General features: G+C 25.7%; 3 protein-coding genes across 4 annotated transcripts in view; 2 read left to right on the top strand and 1 right to left on the bottom strand.

The window, feature by feature from the left end:
* Far1 (fatty acyl-CoA reductase 1) overlaps window positions 1-16,929 on the bottom strand; it is a 64,006-nt gene that overhangs the window by 34,080 nt on the left and 12,997 nt on the right. The window lies entirely within an intron of this gene.
* On the top strand, window positions 3,133-7,176 carry LOC141534258 (putative fatty acyl-CoA reductase CG8306). Of its 2 annotated transcripts, none has more exons than XM_074253506.1 (8): window positions 3,133-3,471; window positions 3,786-4,013; window positions 4,111-4,362; window positions 4,720-4,969; window positions 5,046-5,238; window positions 5,341-5,580; window positions 5,659-5,916; window positions 6,636-7,176. In XM_074253506.1, the coding sequence occupies exons 2-8, from the start codon at window positions 3,825-3,827 to the stop codon at window positions 6,772-6,774; spliced, it is 1,521 nt and encodes a 506-aa protein (XP_074109607.1). In that variant the 5' UTR covers window positions 3,133-3,471; window positions 3,786-3,824; the 3' UTR covers window positions 6,775-7,176. The 2 variants fall into 2 exon arrangements, with proteins under 2 accessions (XP_074109607.1, XP_074109608.1); XM_074253507.1 differs by lacking the exon at window positions 3,133-3,471 and adding an exon at window positions 3,560-3,705.
* On the top strand, window positions 7,762-16,467 carry LOC141534260 (putative fatty acyl-CoA reductase CG5065). The gene is made up of 7 exons (XM_074253509.1): window positions 7,762-8,003; window positions 8,306-8,508; window positions 10,641-10,880; window positions 11,349-11,613; window positions 13,652-13,954; window positions 14,073-14,280; window positions 16,030-16,467. The coding sequence occupies exons 2-7, from the start codon at window positions 8,311-8,313 to the stop codon at window positions 16,328-16,330; spliced, it is 1,515 nt and encodes a 504-aa protein (XP_074109610.1). The 5' UTR covers window positions 7,762-8,003; window positions 8,306-8,310; the 3' UTR covers window positions 16,331-16,467.

Genomic DNA, 16,929 nt, shown 5'->3' with positions numbered 1-16,929 from the left:
TACGATTATGCAAATTAATTCAAGAAATTAATGTATTATATTTTTGTATGCCTTTAAAATTTAGTTAGCGTATCTAATCAACTATTCGTCTGAATTGTTTCTGGAAAAACCCATTAGTGTCTGAAGAAAAATATAAAAACACCAGAAATCTTCAAAAGGAAGTATAAACAATATATTTTAATAATTACTGACAATAATTCCTTTCATATTCCAGAAATTCAAGGTTCTTGATGCTAAATATCTGGTAAATATTTTAACAATATTTTTCTCAGAACTTGAATTAGGAAATCTTTAATAACAGTATTGTGGATGTAATTATAATGACGATGATGATGACGTGTGTTTTCATCTTAAGAAACTCGCGGACGTCAGAGCTAATACACGCGCATTATTTAGAATCTTAAATATTTATATCAAGCTTGTAATTTTTCTTGTGAGTTTCTGAGCAGACAGAGAAAGTGATTTTGATATTTTATTAATGAAGTGAGCTATTTATTAATATCGGACAACAATCATTGTTTGTATGCAAAAATTTAAATAACGTTCGACGGGCTGAAAGCTTTACAATTGTTTAAACAATAATTTAAAAGAAATAGTACAAATATTTGAGTATTAAAATTATAATAGTTAAATACGGACTGAGTAAGAATTATGAATATTGAATATATTTGAATATATTTAAGAGTGGTCGCGATCAAGACTAGAAAGTAGATAAAAAAATTTCATTTTTATTTTTTATTTAAAGACTGAGATTTCTCGTAAGCGTAGCTCGAGTTTTCTACCATATTCTGTTATAAATAGGTTTAACTACAGTGGATTTTTTTTTATTTGTTGATTTTTTTTTTTTTTTTTTTTGTTATTTACAGACTGAAAGTAATTGCAACTCTCACGTCGCTATTCCTCGTGTCAGTGTATTTTTAATTCACTGTTCAATGATTTTTATTTTTTAACTGTCTATTATTTTATCTGCAGGATAACAGTCCATTGAATTATTTACAGTAAATAAAAAACAACATTTGTCGATAATTTCCTCTTTCAAATCGCCATAAATATGTATTCCAAAGTCCAAGTAAGCCTGTCATTTTTTTCAACAATCAGTGACATCATTATTCTAAACAACAATCTGCATAAAATCTAAGTAATAGTAAATAAAAAAATTGTTGTTAATATTTTTTAAGTTGAATTTCAAATTACACAGAAAAAAAAATTTAATTGAATGAAGAAAAAAATTCTTGAACCGAGAAAATAATTTTGAAAAGTTTCATTGTCTTGGAAAATTTTTTAATCAAGTAAAATTTACTTCAAGAAAAATTTCTTAGTTTAAAGATTTTTTTACCCGAATCAAAAAAATTAAGTTCTTCAAAATTATTTACTTTATTCAAGTAATTTTTTTTTCTGTGTAGTATTGAAAAGAAATCCAGTGATAGTCCAATTTTTAATCTTTTCATTTTCTATAATAACTTTGAATAAATCTTCAATAACTTTGTTTATTAAAAATATATAAATTATTATTTTCAATATCATTAATTCCATCAACTTAAATAATTATCACAACCTAATAGCAATCTCCTTCAATTGCTTATAAATATACAAACAGATAATGACATATGTTTTCCATTGCAAATTAATAATGCAATTATTCCTTTGATTTACAAATTACTTTCTTGCCGCTATTAATTTTTCCAGTCTTAGGGCAATCCGTCGCATGATTAATTTTTTTTTCAGAGTTCTTATTGCGCAAGTCATCTAAAAATAAAATTAATTTAATTAAAGTATTTGATTAAAAAGATACCCAACATTTGTTTAACTTATTTTTATTAAACAAATAATGTTACTAAAATTAACAAACATCTGTGATTTTTTTAATTTTTATTAAAAAAAAATTACAAGTACTTTAAAAATATTTTTTTTTATAATGAAAATCAAAAAAAAAAAAAATTCAGATGTCTGTTGATATTTTAGTATCATAATAACTTATTTAAATTAAAATTCTTACAATAGATAAACGCCAAAAATTTTTCTGAGGTCTGGTTTAATTCTGAAAATAGCAAAAATTAATGACACTAAAGTTAGCAGACGTCTGAAAATTTTTGATTTTTTTTTATTAATTAAATTACAACTAAAAGATATTTCTAAAAAATTACACTTATGGTTTTTCAATTTTTTTACAGGTAAAATTTTTTTTTTAATTATTTAATTGAAATTTATTCAATAAAAAATTAAAAAAAATTTTGAAATTTTTATAAAAATTACAAAATAATTTTTTAATTAAAAAAAATAAACATGTTATAAAAAATTTATTAAATATTTTTTCTTATGAAAATGTGTGTATTTAAAATAATATGAAAATGAAGTTAGCCGACATTTCAAAATTTTTATACATTTCTTTTTTAAAAAATTTCACTTAAAAATTAAAAAAAAAATTGTTGCATGTAAAAAACTTGAAAAACTATAAGTGCAATTTTTAATAAATATCTTTTTAGTTGTAATTTAATTAATAAAAAAAAACCAAAAATTTTTACACGTCTGCTAACTTCAGTTTCATAAAATAATTATGACATTAAATTTAGCTGTCATTTCACAACTGTTTTTATTTTTTTTTAACAAATAAATTATAGAAAAAAAAATATATTAAAAAAATGGACTTATAGAAATTTTAATAACAAATTAAAAATGTGATTTTTTTAAAATAATTTTTTAGAACAAATTTTTTTGTTAAAGAAAATTAAAAATTATCAAGTGACAGCTAACTTTAATGTCATTTTTTCAAATTTTTTTTTTTTAATTATTTAATTGAAATTTTTTCAATAAAAGATTTCTAAAAATTTTGAAATATCGGCTAACTTAATTTTCATAAAAATAAAAAAATAATTTTTTTAATAAAAAAAATAAATATGTCATAAAAAATTTATATGACATTAAAGTTAGCTATCACCTGATTAATTTTTAATTTTATTTAACAATTAAATTAAGTATAAAAAATTATTTTTAAAAAATTTAATTTTTTGCCACAATTTGTTAACAAAAGTTCTAAAAATGATCAAATATGTGCTAAATTAATTTTCATAAATTTATTTCAATTTTTTTTTTTCTAGTTAAAAATGTGTGTATTTGAAATAATTACATTTAAATTAAAAATAACAATAATAATTTCAATGTCACAGTTAATTTAAAATAAAAAACTAAAGCAAATGAGAATCACTGGTGACGTAGCAACTTTATCGGCAGGAGTAGTGTTTTGTGTATATATATATAAATTAGTACACCTGTATATATATTTAATATCAGTGTTGGTTACCATTTTCATCTTCACTTCCTTCCACTCGTACCGCAACTTTAATTCCTTCTAGTACAGCATTGGTGTGTATTATTTTTCGTGACCCCCTCACGTTTTCTTCTTTATTTTAAAAAGTTGTTTCCAATCCTGTCTTTCATTTCTGGTGTCAAGCATACGGTGACAGCGCTTGCATGGTAAGTGTTTAAATTTATTTGTATATTAGACATATTAGACACATTCACGTAAACACATAAAACACATACATTAACGTATATACAAGCTCGCTTTAAATTTCCAACTATAATAACATGTTGAAAGAATCATAAAGACGTGTCATAGATTATTATTCTGTAGTTATCAATATAAATTGCAACAGTTAACTTGAATTTATTGTAAACAAATAAATATTGCATTTCGTTGTTTGTTATGTACTGACAGTGTCTTCAATTATTCAAATTAAATTGATTTGAATTAATTTGCTGAATTAATTTGTGATTGTTAATTTCAGATTATTAAAAGTGAAAATTTATAAAACCAAAAAGTCAAAATGGGATCTAAAGTTGCGGAATTTTACAATGGAAAAAATATATTTATAACTGGAGCTACCGGCTTCTTGGGTAGCTGTTTGATAGAAAAATTACTGCGCTCTACGGATATTAACAATATTTACGTTTTGATAAGACCGAAAAAAGGTAAACAAATAAATGAACGTCTTGAAGAACTCACCAAAAACTCGGTAATTATTTTTTTTATTACAATACATGTTACATATAATTATCTAGTGTGTATTTTATTTAACAAAATGTTTAATTTTGGGGTTATGTTGATTGCAGGTCTATGACCGACTTCGTGAGGAAAAAAAGACAGATTTATTCAAAAAGCTGATCGCAGTTGCTGGAGACGTTGGTGAAGAAAACTTGGGACTTTCTACCGAGGACAGGTTCACTCTTGTAGAAGAGGTCCAGGTTATTTTCCACTCCGCTGCTACTTTGGACTTTGAGGCGAGTCTAAAGTCTGCGGTTGATATAAACCTTCTGGGGACTCGCCGGGTAGTGGAGCTAAGCCAAGAAATTAGAAATCTCAAGGTAAACGAGAAAGAATTTCTCTTTTTTATTTTATTGTATTTTTATTACTTGTAAATTTAATAATAAATTTTAATTCAATAGTTTTAGTTAGTCAATCGCTCATCAGTGGAATTTATTTTCGTAATTTTATTGTTTTGATTTTTATCTAATCATTTTATTTTAAATATTATTTTTTTAATAAATTTATTAATAAAATAAGAATTACATATTTATTTATTTATTAGTGGAATTTATTTTCGTAATTTTATTATTTTGATTTTAATTTAATCATTTTTAGTCATTTTATTTTAAATATTTTTTTTTTTTTATTAAATTTAATAACAAAATAAAAATTACATATTTATTTTTTATTTCTAGGCATTAGTACACGTGTCAAGTGCATTTGTAAACTCATTTCTCCTGGAAACAAAAGAGCAAGTCTACCCACCACCAGCAGACGTAAACGAAGTCTTGAAAATCGTCCAGGAACTTGATGAGAAAGCTCTAGCTCAAACAGCACCAAAGCTTCTAAAAAATCATCCAAATGCTTATACATTTACAAAGCATTTCGCGGAACACGAAGTCGTCAATGGAAAGCTGCCAGCAGCAATTGTTAGACCTTCGATGAGTAAGTACTTTTAATTAAGCAGATTAAGGCATTGATTATTATCGAGCATAAAACCAATTAATATGTTCTAAAATAGTTGTAGGAGCTTGGAAAGAGCCGATACCTGGATGGACGACTTCCAAAAACGGACCACAAGGTTTTCTAATGGGAGCTAGCAGAGGAGTTGTAAGACGTTTACCAGTCGCTAAAGATCTGATCTACGACTACATTCCCGTCGACATTGTAGTAAACTCTCTTATAGTCGCTGGTTATGTTGTGGGCTCCAATGCGTGAGTATTTATCTTATCTTCAACGAGATTTACACAATTCTTGGTTTAACAACTGATGGATTTTTTCTTACTATGTTACATAATTATAATTATGCTTTTCAGCGACAAAGTGATCAAGGTGTACCACTGTACATCCAGTACCTGCAATCCTTTCAAGTGGGAGTCTATTGAAACGAAAATTAATGGATATTTACACAAGTATCCATTGAAGGGTGCTGTTTGGTACCCACACCTCAAGCTTCTGCCTTCGTTATGGCTCTACCGACTCTCTGCTATTTTTGTTCATTTCATTCCGGCTTATATTTTAGACACTGTCACTCGTATAAGTGGCGGTAGACCAATGTAATTTAAACCATCATTTTTTTTATTGTAAAATCGTCTTGCAATTTATTTAATTATAATTATTTGTTTAATATTTAGTCTGGTTCGTTTACACACGAACGTCAACAATTCATTGGATCGTTTGGAGAGATTCATTTTTACTGAGTGGAAGTATCATAATCCAAAATTGCTTGCATTACATGAGTCTTTGAGCGCTGATGATAAAGAAATTTTTGGAGTCGATGTTAGGCCCCTCGACTGGGAAGACTTTTTTATTCATCTTACTCAAGGTGTTAGAGTTTACTTGAGCAAAGAGCCCATGAAAAATATTGAAAAGGCTCGCTCCAAAAACAATGTGTAAGTTTTTTTTATCCATATCAATATTTTTAATTTTATGTATATGTTGCAATTTTATTTTTCTACATCTGTAGATTTTTTTTAATTTACGGTCTTCATTTATCGTGGTATAAATTAATTTTTAAAAAATCTAGAAAACGGTTCAAAAGTCTGATGAAAGTTTAATAAAACATTATTTTTTGAAATTTCAAACTGTCATAACTTTGGAATTAATCAATCGATTTTTACGCAATTGGCGACAATCGATGCAGTTTTTCATGTCCTTTAAAAAAATCGACAACAAAAATTTTTTAGATGAAAAATTCCGGAGTAATTCCAAAAAAACACTTTTTTCGGTTTTCTTTCGTTCACGATATCTCTTGAACGAATAATCAACCGATTTTAACCGGATAAGCAGTGATCGACGTGGTTTTTAAAAATCAAAAGCTGACTAGTTTTTGGAGATGATCCATCGAGCCGTTTGAAAGTTATTCCAAAAAAATCACATTAAAAAAAAAATTTTTTCCAGTTTTTTTGAGAATTCTCAAAATTTATCGGTCTAAATAGTTTTCAAAAGCTAAGTTCGATCACGCCTTTTCGAATGGCACCAACCGCGATGAAATCGGTCAAGCCTTATTTTTGATAAAAATAAGTAAATTCAAATTTTTACAAAAAATGACTGAATTTTAATAAAATGAATTAAAAATTAATAATAAAAATACGCAATTGCTTATTTTCAGACTACTTGTTGCGCACTTGGGACTACAATTCGCACTTATGGGATTAATTTGGTGGATTATCAAAGTAATTCTAGGATCAACATGGACTGCAACTGGGATGGTTGTACCTATAACATATTTTCTATTCAGTCTGCTTTAGAACAAAGAAATAACTTTTCATTTATACTATAAATTCATAATTATTAATATTTCATTAAACTTCTATATATTATTTATAATAGAATTTATTTGTCCTAGGCCATAGTTTTTATAAGCAATTTTTCTATAAAATATTAATCTTTATGTTTATTAAAAAAACGAGCTATAAAAAGTAACAATTTAAAAATCTTGCGTGAACTTTGTTCTTGGATTCGTTAGTCAAAAATAATGAAATAATGCATTTTAATATCGATGTTAAAAAAAATTTTTTTTTTAATCAAAGCTCATCTGAAATGCTGATTCACAATTTATAGTAAACTGCAGGAGCTAATCGATTGTTAATTTTTTTAATTTATTCATGTACTTATAATTGAAAAAAAAATAAATAACTTTTCGCAATAAATTTATTTAGTAATGAATAACTGGAAAATTTTCAATCAATGGTCATAAATGCACTGATATAAAGTTTGATGATTAATAAAATAAGAAGAAATACATTGTATTTTAATTAATTGTTTGAATTAAATAAAAAAAAAAAAAAAAAAAAAAAAAAAACAGTGTGTAACAAATAATTATTAAGTTAGAAATATAAATAAAAAATTTTCTATGGGAAACAAACAGCCTATTTATTATCGTTGTAACATTGAAAGTGAAAAAAAAAATTATCATAGATTTAATTTAACAATCAAAGCGGCTATTACATTATGATTATGACGGTGACGTTACAGAAAAGAAAACAGATGAATAAATTGAGTGAGAGCATTTCTAAAAATCACAAGACTGTGTGTATTATAATGTGTAGTAATCGAATAACCTTGAGCGATAGACTGTGACACTGGCGTTTACAGGTTTACAGAACTAATAGTCGGATAGGAAGGTGAACAGATTGGGAGACCTGGAGGAGGTATGGAAGGGAAAGATTTAAAGAAACTTTATTAGTAAAAGAAAAATGTGAGTAAATTGCTGTCTGAAACGTGCTACGAAATACACTCATTTACTAAGGGGAATACCGCAACCTCGAGGAATAAAAGAAGGAAAGCTTAAGAATATCGAGGACTGATATGGAGGACTTGGCTCGTGTCCCATCAACTTAGAGCTGCCGATCAGTTCTTCTCCAACTATCATACTAGTGTCTACCAAGTGCTCGAACAGTGTCTTGTTTATACTTTTATTAGACACTTAGTTTATTTTATTTATAATTATTATAATTTTCATCACAAATAAAATTAGGTAAATTTTTTTTAATTATTAATTTTTCTATTGAGAAATTTTTATTGCCAATTTTATTTGAATCCTTCATCACATCATCATTAATGATCAACTATTATTTTTCATTGACATTAATATTGTGTGTAATTATTTTACTGTGTAATTTATATTGTTAAAAAATATTTAATAGATTTTTTTTGCAACGATTTAATTAATTGATATTAATAAATGATAATTTTTTTTTTTTTTTTTTTATTTAATAACAAAGAAATTGATAAAAAAAATGTTGATGAATAATGATTGTAATATTTTTCTATTGACAGATAAAATGACAATGAAATCGAAACCGACAATTGGTGAGTGGTTCAAAAATCGTCATGTGCTAATTACGGGAGCTACAGGTTTTATGGGTAAAGTACTTGTTTCGAAATTACTGGTGAGTTGCCCGGATGTTGAAAAAATTTATCTACTTGTACGTGAAAAGAAAGGGATTGATCCACAGACTAGATTGCAATCGATTGTTCAGGTAAAGTAAAAACTTTATTATTATACACCGGCGTACTGTGTAATGTGTCCAAGATACATTACATCGTGCGATGGTTCAATGATTACTTGCGTTACACGTGTTATTTATTTATTTTTTACTTTACTGTAATTGTAATGCTAACAACTTAATCGCTCTAATGGAGGATGAAAAAATTATTTTACATGCTCATTTCAACCCTGTTTATCTTTTCTTTTATTATTTGTATTTTTAAATTCTATATATGTTCATTTTATATTTCATCATATAAATTACTCATGCCGTATGCATATATATTTTTTAAATACATCCGAATTCAGGATAGAAATTTTTTATGATACTGAAGTTAGAAGACGTCTAAAAATTTTTGATTATTTTTATTAATTAAATTACAACTCAAAAAATATTTTTAAAAAATTGCACTTATAAAAAAAAAATGTCATAATTTTTTTTATGTAATTTTTAAATTTCAGTGACTTGATCAAGAAATAAATTAAATTTTTTATGAAATTTTAATGCTAGAAAATAATAGATAATTTTGAAATTTATAATAAATTGAAATTTTCCTTTTAATTTATCGGAAGTAAATTTCGAACTAAATGGTACGTGATACGTTCATCAAGCTACCTTGACACCATTATTCTTCTCACGACTTTCATCAATGGTTAATAAAATCCATTAGTGCATTAATTGTGGATGAAAAATTCAAATTACGGAATATGTTAATAAAATATTTATTTAAATTTTAAAATATTGTTTGCATTTAAGACGTAATACTTGGGACTTATTTTGTTTTTCAATAAATTTCTCAAGATTTTGATCGCAAGATAAGCGCTTTAAACTATTGTATTATATGAACACACATTACTCACAGATTTAAACATAACAATAACAATTTTGTGTTTGTGTAGTTTGGGATGAAAATTAGATAACGTAAAAATTAATAGAAAAGTTTGTACCATTCCTGGTACAGTTTACCGTTTACGAAATCAAATTTGGTTAATTTTTCTTACTTTCCTTTCCCCCGACTTTTATATAATACATAAAATAAATTGTATGAATATGTAGTTAGTATTCTACAGTCCACTAGGTATTTTTATTACATGCATGTATATATCTATTTATAAAAATCAGTGAGTAAATTAATTTAACAGGTATTTCCGTATGACGTCAAAGAATTACTAAGCAGAAAAAATAATTATCTTAATACAATTAATTGGTTGATCTATTGTTAATATTTTGTTTTCTTATTATCAAAAATTTATTTATTTAATTGTTTTTCGTTTAAATTTCAATGACGGAAACTTTTATTTAATTATTTAAATTAATGATAAAAAAAATTGTTGATTTGAAAAAAAATTATTTGAAAGTTCACGGTGCTGTTTTTATAAATTTTAGAAACAAAATTTTAGAACAAAAAATTAAAGTTTACAAAAAAATTTTTTTTTGTCTTAATGATTTTTTTTTTTTTTTTTTTTTTTAGCGGATTATGAATAATGATCTTAGAAGTTAATCTTTCTTAAAAAGGAATGATTTAGTAATTATTAGAGTTTTTAAATTATTTAATTAAAAAAGAATACAATATTTCTAAATTCACTGAAAATGAGCAAATTTTTATTAAAAAATGCAAATTATGTAAAGAAAAAATTTTTTTCCTGAATTGTAGATGTCAATTATTATTTATGCTAAATATACCGATTTAATGATTTTTTATGTCTCAATAAAAGTAATAAAAAAAAATAAAATAAAATAAAATAAAATAATAATAATGATAAGAATCACAATAAACCTTGATGGGTTTTTAATACCGCAAATTAACCCACCCTAGACCCCAACAAGACCCCAAGGTCTAATCGAATGTCAATGCATTTAAATAAATTCCAGCGACAAAAAATTTTATTAACAAAGTAATAAATAATAATAATTCCATAAACGCTACTGGACAGTTAATTACCGAGGCCAGAAAAAAAAAACATCTTCATGGAGTATCGTTATACGCGATTCAAGTCAATGTAATGTAACCATTAAAGAAAATTATTTATCCACGGATAATTTTATTCATTAATAGCAGTTATGATTATAGTTATGATAATTTCAATGAAATTTAATGTTTAATATTGTAAAATAAATGGCAGCAAGAACCATTCAGACAGTTACGTGAGCACCACCCAGAAAGGTTGAAAAAATTATCAGTGATACCCGGCGATGTGACCATCGAAGGACTCGACTTATCACCGAGCAACAGAGATTGTCTAATACAACAAGTCTCGGTGATATTTCACGGTGCAGCCAATGTCAAGTTCGACGTACCGCTTAAAGATGCCATCACCATGAATACCAAAGGAACTGCGAATGTTTTAGCGCTAGCAAAACAGGTATTTAGATTTTATTCAAATTTATATTTATATTTTATTTGATGGTGAAATTTTATTATTCATTTACGGCCAATTAAAGTTATTATTACGAATATGACCATAATTAACGATTAGACTTAGAAGTTACAAGTTATTATGAACAATATAAAATTCTTGATTGCATTTTTTTTATAAAAACCGGTTATTTATTATAAAATAATGACTAACTCGGGTACTCACTCCGTTAATTTATCCTTGGAAGTTTGATAAAGGAAAGAACGATATATTTTTAAATTACAATAAAACAAAGCTTTAATATAAATTCATCGTTTGTTCCTTTATTTTATTTTTATTTTTATTTTTTATATTTACTGTTTACGTCTACGATGCAATGAAAAGGAATTGCCTTTGTTGAATAATGAATTTAGTGATGCTTATTAAAATTTTTAAGTAAAAAAATAAATCAATTGTTTAAATTTTGATTCACAGATGAATAATTTGAAATCATTTGTCCACATTTCGACGGCTTTCTCACAATGTGGAGAAAAAGTACTCGAAGAGCGCGGGTACCCCACACCTATTTCCCCGGAGAATGTAATGACACTTGTCGACATTGTGGATAATGATCTTCTTGAGGCGTTGACCCCCAAGTTACTAGGAGTTCAGCCTAATACCTACGCCTTCAGCAAATCTTTGGGCGAGGATTTGGTCAATAGATCTGGTCTTCCTGCTGGAATTGCCAGGCCCTCAATTGGTAAATTTTTTATTATTTCTATCCGCGTGAATTTTTTATTTTGCTCTGTTATTTAAATTAGGAAAAAAAGATTTTATGAAAATTTTGATTGGTTAGAAATCATGTTGCTTATTTGGAAAAAAAAAAAAAAAAAAAAATGTGAACATAATCTGAATAAATTTTTTCCTTGTTGATTAAAAAGAAGTTGGGAATTCAAAACTATGCTGGGGAAAAAAAAAAAACTATACCTGAATAAATTTCTTGAGCCAAATAAAAAATAAAAGGATTATTTTGTATAATGGCTAGTCCGGTTGGTTTCAGTTGAATTTTAAAATATAATTTATTATTTTGTATTGTTATTTTAATTCCCTTAATTTTTTTTATTGTCAGTTTTTAATAATAAATAACTTTTGTTTTAGTATTTTAAATTATTTTAATAAAAAAAATAAAAAGTTTTACAATTGTTGATAATACTGTAATTTACTATAAAATAAAAAGCTAAAAGTTTAAAGTTGCTGCTATTAACGGGAAAAATAATCTTGCTCAAGAAAATCAATTAATAATCAATGTGATGACTCAGTTTAAAATTGGTAATAGAATTCTATTATAAATTGTGACTTATGACCTTTTTTTTGTTAATTTGTATCTCGACCTTGCATCTTATTTTCACTAACAATGCCTACAAAGTTATACTTCATATTGGTTTCCATTCTTTGACCTATTTATATTTAAAGATACAAAGAGAGGCTTTAAAATTGTTTTTAAGCCTTGAGCCCTTTCAAATTAACTTTCGATAATCATTTATATTTTTTACAATTCGATATGCTTGAAAATTAAACGTTTTAACATTGATTATAATTATTATTATCATTATTACTAGCAACTTGCAGTCACAATATGACAGCCAAGAATTACAAATTGCAAATTGAAGAATTTTGCATTAATGATTTTTCGATATTTTTAATCACAATATAAATAGTTTGGGTACTTTCAAAAAAAATTTTTTAAATAATATTGCTATCTCAGGATCAATCACCAATTATTATTATTATTTATTTAATTCAGCCTGACGGTCTAGAAATGAACTCGGTTAGAAAAATACATAATTAACATCTCTCTTCTTGTCTACGTATCATTGCATCACATTATAAACTTCATTTTAAATACTTAACAACAATTACCAATTATTTATTATAAATGTTTACGGAAAAAAATTATTCAACGAACAAACTATTTAAAACTCTTATAAAAACTCAATATAAAAATTGACTGTCAAAAAAAATATAAAAAATGTAAAAAATTTACAATTACAAGATCTAAGTTGCTATATTACCAAAAATTAACAAACCTATTAGGACACAGAATTTTTATTATGTAGCAATTAAATATTTTAACAAACTCCCTTCTGATACGAAAACTATAGATTGTAATAAAAAATTGTTGAAAACAAAGTTAAGTTACTGGATAAGAAACTTTATTGGTTAATATGACCCTGTTTAAAAATATTGATTGAAAAAAATTAAAAATGATGAAATTCGAATTCTTTTCAATAATTTCAATTATTTTCAATCAGTATTTTTACGCAGGGTGCTTAAAAATGTATTGAAAAATGCGAGTATTTAATTGGATATTTCTCTTTCTCATAATTATTATAATTTCGTATTTCTTTCTCTAAAAATTTATTACTTTTTGTACTGATTATCTCTTTGCATTATATTATCGGCATAAATTTTGTAAAAAAGTCTAGGTATTATAAAACTGTTATTTTTTTGTACTGGTTCTATACACATGTGTTTTTATACCTCGATAGAATTCTTTACCAGAGAAATAAATAAATAAATAAATAAATAAATAAAAAAGCATAAATTCATATCAAGATCTTTCGGAAGATTTCAAATTTGATTAAAAAATCTATTTACGATTGGAAATATCCCCGTCACAAAAATTTAATTATTTACATTATTGTTATCAATATCATTATTATTGGTATTATTATTACTATTTTGAAACTATGATAGATAAATATTATAAAAACTTTAATTGACATGCATTTTTTTAGTGATCGCATCTTGGAAAGAACCGGCCCCAGGTTGGATCGAAAGCATGAACGGACCAACAGGACTGATGATCGGCGCAGCAAAGGGTGTAATCCGCAGTGTACTTTGCGACCCGGATCTCCTTATCGACGCGATACCTTGCGACATTGCTGTAAATGCTATAATTGCACTTTCATGGAAAGTAGGTTTGGAGAATCCAGAAAAACCGATTTTTGTAAATGTTACCGAAAGCGGCGAGAATCCGATGACTTGGGGAGAGGCATTAGAATACGGTCGTAAACACACTCTATCAAATCCATTTTCAGGTAAGTTTAATTGATGGTTACTTTAATTTATAATAATAATAACAATTATAAATTTAATATAAAATTATTACATGTAATAATCATTATTGTTAATTAATTGCTGTTTGAAAATTTTTAGGAATTTTATGGTATCCAAGAGGAGGAATAACCAACAACAAATTAGTACATTGGATTTGTGTATTTTTACTACACTTATTACCGGCTTATTTTATTGACGGTGTTTGTCTCTTAACAGGGAACAAGCCGTTTTTAGTTAAGATTCAAAGTAGAGTAAGCTGGGGAATAAGACTAGTTCAATATTACACGATAAAATCATGGATATTTAGGTAAATTTTTATTTACTGTTTTTAAAATATGCAAATAATTCATTATGAATATTATTATTATTTATTGAACCTACGCTAATCGGCAATAGATATTTATAATAATTTAAATAATAATCTATATTATTAAGAGAATAAGTAAAATTTTGTGGCCAGTGTATTTATATAGTAAAATGGGATTTTATGGTTAAATTTGGTATCGTTGAAAAAGTCTTGACTTCGAGTTGTGCCTTTTCATGGTTTCATATCATTCTCACCGATAGTCAATTTATGATGATAAGTATTTAGGATGCATTCGAAAATGCACTATCTCTAGATAAATAATTAATAAATAACCTTGTATCTCGTGAACTATTAACATTTTTTAAGATATAAGCTCATCCCGATGTTACACTCATCAAAACCTTTCATTTGAGTACCCACATCAATTTTTCATATATTTATATATATTATATATATGTATATATGAAAAATATATAAAAATGCATGTGGGTACTCAAATGAAAGCTCTTGATGAGTGTAACATCGGAATGAGCTTATCTCTTGAAAAACGTCAATAGTTAAAAAAGTACAGTGCAATTTTACAAAAGTTATTATTTAATAAAGCAAAATTTCATTTATTTATAGTTCACAAGTCACGGCAGTCACATAGTAATTGCAAGGTTGCTAGTAATAATAATAATAATAATAATAATAATAATATATTTTTAGAATAGATATAATTAGCTGTTAAACTAAAAAGTCAAGACTCAAATTGCAGAACGAAATTGAAAATTAATGATTAATACGCAAAAAATAAATAGATAATGGTGATACTGACGATACTGTACGTGAATTAGTTAATTATTATGATGTTTTTTGACGATTTTTATAAAAGATTATTATTTCATTATTATTATTATTATTATTATTATTATTATTATTATTATAAATAAGTCTTAAAACATTTAATTATTGTAGATAAAAATGATTAACCCTTAGGTCAAAACAACCTATTGAATTAATTACCATGTTAAAAAGTTAGTCTATTTTAATATGTTATGTGAACTTAAAATCGTTAAAAGTTATTTCAAAGAAGATTTCTGTTGGAATTAGAAATTAAAATCATATACGTTGCGTTTGGCAACGGAAGTGTGTAAAGGGTCAGTTAGACAATCTTTTGACATTGACTTAATTTCTAACTCTTAATTTGAATACTATTGATTACTATATACACCTTGACATTATAAAATTCTTAAAAACGAATCGTTCATTTATATTGCAATCAGTCTTCATTTAATAAAATTGATTTTAGTTTAAAATTAAGCGTTTGATATTAACTTTATAATAACATTTTGATGAATTTCCATTATCTAAATATGATTACTCGCAATTATTAAGAGTTCATCGACTTAAGTATAAGATTATTATTTTTAAAAATCTATCAGCCTGTATTCAAACAAACGGTTATTTTATTCGTAATCGCTGGTCATTTAAATTCATACTCAAGAATCTCTAGATTCAATAGCACAACTTTGTTTTACTGTAAAAATACCGTTTAACTGGAAACCGTTATTTTCATATCTTTAAAATTTTAATTTTAAATTCATAAAATCGATGATCGACTTCTAAAAAAAAAATTTTTTTGTTATAAAATTAATCATTGATAAAAAATCAAAGACAATAATTTTTAAACATGAAAATATTTAAGTTTCAAATTAATTTTTGTCATAAAATTTTTTTTTTATTAATCTTAATTATTATTTATTTCAGAAATGAAGGAATAAAAGAACTGAGACAAAATTTGCCGGTAGAGGATAAAGAGAAATTCTTTATGGATACCAAAGCGTACGACTGGGACCCTTATATGAAGACTTATGTCCTTGGAGCCCGAAAATATGTCCTTAAAGAGGATCCTTCAACCCTTCCTCATTGCAGGCGCGTATTTTTCTGGTACTGGGTCGCTGACGGAATCGTCAGATTTGGACTTCTTGCTCTCTTTTCTTGGTTCATCTACACGCTGATAAGCCCGTGGCTTTTCACAAAAACACTCGTCGGTGTTCTTGAAAACTAGCATCTATCAGTCTATTTATTATAATTTCATTGTTATTAATATTATTATTATCATTATTATAATTTTTATCTTCTTTTAATTAAATTAAATTAGTTACTTTGTCAAAGATTGACTGAATAAATTCAATCATCTTTAAATTCACCGCTATCAATTATTTATAATAAACAATGTAGAATTATACTTAAGTTTCTTTATAAAAGGCATTATTTAAGTAAATATCAATATGCGTTATTTATAATTATTACTACACTAATACAACATAAATGTATGCTTTAAACAAAAGTCATTAACCGAATCATTTTTCTCTCTTATATTCTTAGGAAATCATCCGTGTTTTTTCAATTTCCTGAATACCGATTGCTTATAATAATAAGTAGATATATGAAATATATAATTAAGATTATTTTTGAAAAATTGTCTTGTTTTTTTGAATAAAAGATATTAAAATAGTTTTATTTAAATTTATGTTTTGTGATTTATGATTCTCAGTTCGTTACAGAATTCAAAAATATTATTCTTTATTATGAATTATTAAAAACTAAACGAAAAATATGGAGATTGATGACGTATTAATTCTCCAATACAAATAACAGACATCA

This window comes from Cotesia typhae, unplaced genomic scaffold (assembly GCF_013202065.1).
Source record: "Cotesia typhae breed Kobodo isofemale line unplaced genomic scaffold, CoteBio_Ctyphae scaffold_13, whole genome shotgun sequence".
NCBI classification, from domain to species: domain Eukaryota; kingdom Metazoa; phylum Arthropoda; class Insecta; order Hymenoptera; family Braconidae; genus Cotesia; species Cotesia typhae.
Note: the sequence above shows the minus strand (reverse complement) of the source record. Positions and strands in the feature narration are given on the sequence as shown.

Coding starts and splice junctions, on each gene's coding strand:
- LOC141534258 (XM_074253506.1), top strand. CDS start 3,825: ATGGGATCTAAAGTTGCGGAATTTTACAATGGAAAAAATATATTTATA. Junction 4,363..4,719: donor AAGAAATTAGAAATCTCAAG/GTAAACGAGAAA, acceptor TTTTATTTCTAG/GCATTAGTACACGTGTCAAG. Junction 4,970..5,045: donor AATTGTTAGACCTTCGATGA/GTAAGTACTTTT, acceptor GTTCTAAAATAG/TTGTAGGAGCTTGGAAAGAG.
- LOC141534260 (XM_074253509.1), top strand. CDS start 8,311: ATGACAATGAAATCGAAACCGACAATTGGTGAGTGGTTCAAAAATCGT. Junction 13,955..14,072: donor TCTATCAAATCCATTTTCAG/GTAAGTTTAATT, acceptor GAAAATTTTTAG/GAATTTTATGGTATCCAAGA. Junction 14,281..16,029: donor ATAAAATCATGGATATTTAG/GTAAATTTTTAT, acceptor TATTTATTTCAG/AAATGAAGGAATAAAAGAAC.